This window comes from Hemicordylus capensis, chromosome 6 (assembly GCF_027244095.1).
Source record: "Hemicordylus capensis ecotype Gifberg chromosome 6, rHemCap1.1.pri, whole genome shotgun sequence".
Taxonomy (NCBI): Eukaryota; Metazoa; Chordata; class Lepidosauria; order Squamata; family Cordylidae; genus Hemicordylus; species Hemicordylus capensis.
The window spans coordinates 115,218,128-115,224,127 of NC_069662.1; the positions used below are offsets into that span (position 1 = coordinate 115,218,128).

The following is a 6,000-nucleotide window of genomic DNA, read 5'->3' on the forward strand; positions in this document are numbered from 1 at the left end:
CAGTGATCTTAAAAAGTAAAGTTTGGCTTTCTTTACGTGGTTCTTCAGGAAGCTTGCCTGTCCAAATACAACTATGGCTGTACACATCTGTTTTGCAGTATTCTGCTTGTTGATTTAATTGTATATAGCTGCACACTCATAGATATCCTATAGAAAACCAAAAGAACCACTTGTCTAAAGAGAATGGAATTAAATAGCTGATGCTCTAACAGCGGCGGGCTCACACGCAGTCTATACTTCCGCTTTTCTGGCCAACAACAGGGGAAGGGGTGGCAGGGAGGTACGCTGTTGCCCCATGGATTTTGGCCCGGAGTGCCGGCGGGGGAAAAGCGGCGGGAGGGGTAAGTGTACCATCCCCCGCCCTTAAAGAGCCACACACCCCAGCGTCAGACTGCAGCTCTGCGTTCCTGTACACCACTACCTGACGTAACAAACTCGCTCATTGGCCAAGGTATTCCTTTAGCACTGAATAAAAGGGAGACTTGCAGTCCAGAGGGGAGAGCAAGAGAAGAGCTGTGTGAGAGAGGAGTTCTGTTAGATGTTTTGCTGCTGAGTGTTGTGAGCCAGAAGGCTGGAATGTTAGCAATATAAGATTGAGCTGAAACTGCTAGGGAAGTTAGCAGTGAGGGAGCTGGACCTACTGAAGCCTGCTAGGCCTTGGGACAGAAGGCTAGCAAGTTTGCTTGGTTGTATTTTGTAGCTTTGTACTCTTGCCAACCTAATTGGGGGTGTGCAGGGTTGAGCCAGTTGGCCATCAAACCGATCCGGCTCAAGGGCTTTCCCTCGAGCCAGACAGGGCCCAGAGCCAGTACAGGGGTTCTAAAGTTTAAAATTTTTATATATATATATATATATATATATATATATATATATATATATATATATATATATATAAAAATAACACTCAGCTCTGGGTCTGGGGGTCTGGGGGTGGGTGCTGCTGCTGTAGCCATGGAGGGAGATCTTTGCCATTTTCCCTCCCCCTGCTCTTCCAAGGGCCGTTTCAGCCTATTTCGGGGGGCAATCTAGCCCTTTCTCTCGTGGCAGTAGCCATTTTGGAGGCCACTATGCCTGTGCCCTGGCTATTTGCATGTCCTGGCCATTTGGTGGCAGTGAATGGTTAGACTGAGGGCCAGCTGTGGCCAAGCCCTCACATAGCAATAGGGATGGAATAGAACCACAGCAATTTTTATATCAAAATGTCTCATTTCCACTGAAGTATAAAGAACTCCGAATTGATCATTTTTCATCCCCAGGAAATGAAACGTGCTGTAATTTATTTGTTTACAAGGACTAATACAAGGAAAATGACCCTACTTGATGCATACTGAGATTTCAGAAGTGTTTAGTCTTGTATACATATTGCCCTGTATTTCACATCAGAAAATCAAAATTGCCTTGTAACCTTACAACGAGCAATGGTTTGCTCTGAAATTTCAACTGGCCCAAGACTTGCAACCAAATATTTGACTGGTTGGCTGAAATGAAACTTCAGCATGTTATCCTTCTGGTTTTCTTCATTCTCTGGTCAACAGCCACCCGGCATTCCTACCTTTCCCCTCCCTTCTTCCAAATAGCTTTTCTGTCTCTCCTCGCAGAAACTGTTCTTCTAACCAAACAGACCTTCACTACCATGTGCTGCAGTGTTGGCCAGCATTCTGTTGCTGACACCTTAACCCTGAGCACAATGAATGTTCAGGAGGACTGTTCCACAGGATCAGCATTTCACCCAATGACTGGACTACAGCTTGTAGGCTAGTTTCAAGCCCACTGTATGTTTTTTAATATAAAGAATTATGATATGGCTCAAGAGTTAGGTCATCTCCTCCTACATATTCACTGGTGTACACAAGTCTTCACACTCTATTTAGTTCTACAGACATAGAAACAAAGCAGTTTTACATTCGGGGTTTTGTTTCCAGCAGACACATGTTTTTAACATTCTAGGACTTGGTTTCCTTTTTGTCTCTTGAAGATCCATGATCAGACAGCATAGTGATATCCTACAGCCGCTGCCCTTCTTTACTTTTAAACACCAGAGGTCAAAGAGGAAGTTTGGGTCACAGTAAATGTAAGCAGAAACCTTGCATTCTACTTTCTGCTTTTTATTTATGCACAGATCCCATTTGGAACGGAGCCCTGTGAACTCTGCTGGCTAATTCCCCCCCACCCCCCGCCCCAAATCCTGTGTGTTCCTTTTTGAAGCTGGGTGGAGAAGGAAGCAAAATACAGCTGTTTACCGCTGTGACTGAAAGAGTCCTTTTTGAGACTTCAGTTTTTGCAGTTAGGACTGTGGAGCATTCAGCAGTTTCTAGCCATGGCAGTGGTTGGATTAGGAAGAGGAGGTATGTCTGGAAGGATGTAAAGTATAGCCAGCACTTGCATTTCAAACTGATCCCAAAGCCAAAGTAAAATGAATCTGGTGGCTGTGGTTTTAAGCCAGTTAACATCGGCTTATGGTGTGCACCCCAAATAAATTACTATATCTGGTTCCTGCAAGGGGAAAGAGCAGCAGTGGATTGTGCATGAAACCTGAACTCTTTCTCACCCTGCCAAGGATGTGCTTTCCTCACTGAAGAGGAAGTATTCTACCTTTACCACACCCCTCTGCTCATGCTTCAGCATTTCTGTCCATAGTGTCTGCATCTGACACACACGTTAATCATGAAATGTTAACCAAAGAGAAGAAACACAACTGGGGGTGGGAAAAGGGATGCACTAAAATCACACAAGCCCCCTTTTTTTTGTTTCTAAAAATCTGTTCTGAAGGTGAGTAATTCTCTCGTGCATCCATTGGTGCAACTGCAGTCGAGTTATAGTTGTCTTGTCGCCCCCAGCCAGGATGTTTTATAGAGAGATTTCCATTTTTCAGATTATGTGCTACTTTTAAGCATGTTACCAGAAATCAGTGCATATTAGGAAAACTCACATGCCACAGTCACAAGCACGTGTTTAAAGGCCTGCTGTAATCTTACATATTTTATATTATGTGTGACTGTGTATGAGATTACTGTAATGTTTTATAAATGGAGTCAGAGAGCCACCTAATGGCTCAGTGGGGAAGCAACTTGCCTATGGAGCAAGAGGCTGTCAGTTTGAATCCCCACTGGTATGTTTCTCAGACTATAGGAATCACCTATATTGGGCAGCAGCAATATAGGAAGGTGTTGAAAGGCATCATCTCATACTGTGCGGGAGGAGGCAATGGTAAACCCCTCCTGTATTCTGCCATGAAAACCACATGGCTCTGTGGTCGCCAGGAGTCAACACCAGCTCGACAGCACAACCTTTCCTTTCTCTCCTTGAAGAATGTCTGGAAATTGCAGCTGGTTCAAAATGCTGCAGCCAGGCTGTTGGTCAGGAATGCCTGCTGTGCTCACATCATGCCTGTGCTGAAAGAGATACACTGGCTTCCCAGTTTAAGGTTTTGGTGTTAACCTTTAAAGTGCTAAACAGTTTGGGACTGAGTATCTGAAGAACAGCCTGACCCCATATGTAGCTGCCTGTTGGTGGAAGTAAAAACAAACCGAAACACCTGAAGCTTCATGAGTATAAAAAGCAGGCATGTTTGGGTCACAGTTCCACAAGACAACTACGCTCATACAAGTTGGGCTTCCCTAGATTGTTGGCTGAGGAAGTTCCATGGGTTCACAGAGTTTTGTCTCCATAGCTCCATGGATCACAGATTATGCATGTAGCTCATCTCAGAATCTTAGTACATGCACTTATTCTGACTTCAGTGGTCACAGTCTGAAGTATAGCTCTGCACTACAAATGTATTCTATTTTGGAAGGGAAGAGGTTAATGTAGAGAAATCCTGAAATAATAATAGCAGGGAAATGGCCCTGTAACCTTTCACTTTTTATAGACTCTGTTCAGATGTAATAGAAAGCTGTACTGCCAAGTTCATTTTAAACTTGAAGACTGTATTCTGAAATACAAATATCACCTCCGTGTCCTTCAACTGGCTCTGTGCTTCCACAGGAGTCTCTGTGGCAGAGAACAGCCAAGGCGGAAGTCTGACTCGTTTTCTCCTTCAAGGCTCCAGACGTTGACTATTGGCGCCAGTAAAGATCCTCTTTGGAGTAGCTTGAAGACATTGTCCAATGTTGTTTATGTTTAGCATTTAGTGATGAAAGGATATTTGATGGACAAACTCCATACGCTGATGAGATAATCTTATAATAGTAAAGAACTGACAGTGCAGTGTGGTTTCAACAGGTTTTTGAAAAATCCAATTATTAAACCTCATCTATTATACTCTTTTTCACAATAATGCTTGTGCTTAAAATGAGAGAGATGCTTTATTTGATTTGTATCTGGCCTTGGATTAGAGGGAACATTCACAATGTTTCCGAGACACTTTACCAAAATACTGGTCAAATTTTGATAGTAAGATCAGTGTGGATCAGCAGGACTTCTACATTGTTGGCTGTGGACCTGAGGAAAAATCCAATTTTTCTATGGAACTCCACCAGCTGTAATTGGCAACAGGAATGCCATGTATGCATACAGAGCTCTGAACTACAGTCTCTATTTTCTTTTTTTCCTATTAACAATTATTCTATGAAGATTTTGCTTGCAGAATATGAATATCTGAAGCTGCCTTATACCGACTGAGACCATTGGTCTATTCTTGGCTGTATTGTCTAGCTGGGTGACTCTGGGCCAGTCACTCCTCTCTCAGCCTAACCTACTTCACAGGGTTGTTGTGAGGAGAAACTTAAGTATGTAGTACACCGCTCTGGGCTCCTTGGAGGAAGAGCGGGATATAAAATGTAAAATCATCATCATCATCATCAACTATCCATTTTGAAACTCTGGAGTTTCAAATGTGTGTCATTCCCAGTCCTGCTTTGCAGTTTAAGGGATTTAACTGGGGCTTTCTGCATGCAAAGCAAGGTCATTACCACTGAGCTGAAGCCCCATCAACTTACAATCGGTGCAATAAAATTAATCCTTTTACCTATTGTATGCATTTCATTCTGTGGAATTAACACAGCTAGAAATTCCCAATCTAATTTCCATTGTATTTATCAAAGTTTAGCCTGACTGTAGTATTTCTTTTTCTTGAGGTTATACTTTATTTATTTTGTATGTATGTATGTATTCTATTACTATAATCATCGTTGTTTTATTCTACAGATCATTGTTCGAAGTGGAGGACACATCTTGCCGTATGACCAACCTGAAAGATCTTTGGATATGATAGACAGGTTTATTTCAGGGAAAGGATGGAAACCTAATGAATACTGAATATACAGCTTGAATGCTGCAGCTATGAGAGCTTTAAGGGGCCTATAGAGAAACTCTTGCCAGGAGGCTGGATCATAGGCTTGAAGATTAAAGTATTAAAATTGACACGAATGTGTAGTTTCTTTTCTTGCTAAAAGCTGTAGTGGTAAAGCTGTACTGTGGAAAAATCAAATTATGCTTCAGCTCCAGAAAGAACAAGAGAAGCGATTATTATAAATCTGGGTCATTACAGTAATTCGTATTTAATTGTTCAAAATGTGGAGGATGTCAGGAAGCTGCCCCCAAAAAGGCAAGCATCTTTGCCTTGGATTAGTTGAGTTTCCTGAATGTTCCACAGCCAGCCTGCCTACTTGTGTTCGTGAGCTGGCTCTTTTCAGTAGTTGATCCTGTTGAAGAACAGGCAGCTTCTAAAACTCTGAATATGTTTCTGAAGAATGGATTATGAAACAAAGCAAGAATTCAATGTTCATAAAAAGATGTATGGATTTTTTCTTACTTACCTTTTCAGCAGCATGTTTTTATCAGGCCGCTGTTTGAATATGAGAAACTGAGAGTTGCCATATGAGGCAACTTACATGGCACAGTTCCTAAATCCCTCTTAGGCTGAGTTATTGTACAAAAGGCTACATATTACACTAGCTCTATAGAAATTATTGTTACAAGAAATGTGAAGCAGTTTGTTTTATCTATTTCAGGATCCTTCAAGTAGTCAGTCTTGCCAACTTGGAGTTCTCTGGGTCGCAA

At 42.1% G+C, this 6,000-nt stretch overlaps 1 protein-coding gene across 2 annotated transcripts in view; it reads left to right on the forward strand.

Moving 5' to 3' along the window:
* CPVL (carboxypeptidase vitellogenic like) overlaps nucleotides 1-5,361 on the forward strand; it is a 77,268-nt gene extending 71,907 nt beyond the window's left edge. For both annotated transcript variants that reach the window (XM_053264929.1, XM_053264930.1), the window contains exon 13: nucleotides 5,146-5,361. In XM_053264929.1, the coding sequence (XP_053120904.1) occupies nucleotides 5,146-5,256 (111 nt within the window). In that variant the 3' untranslated portion in view covers nucleotides 5,257-5,361. The remainder of the gene's footprint in view (nucleotides 1-5,145) is intronic.
* The last annotated feature ends 639 nt before the right edge of the window (nucleotides 5,362-6,000 follow it).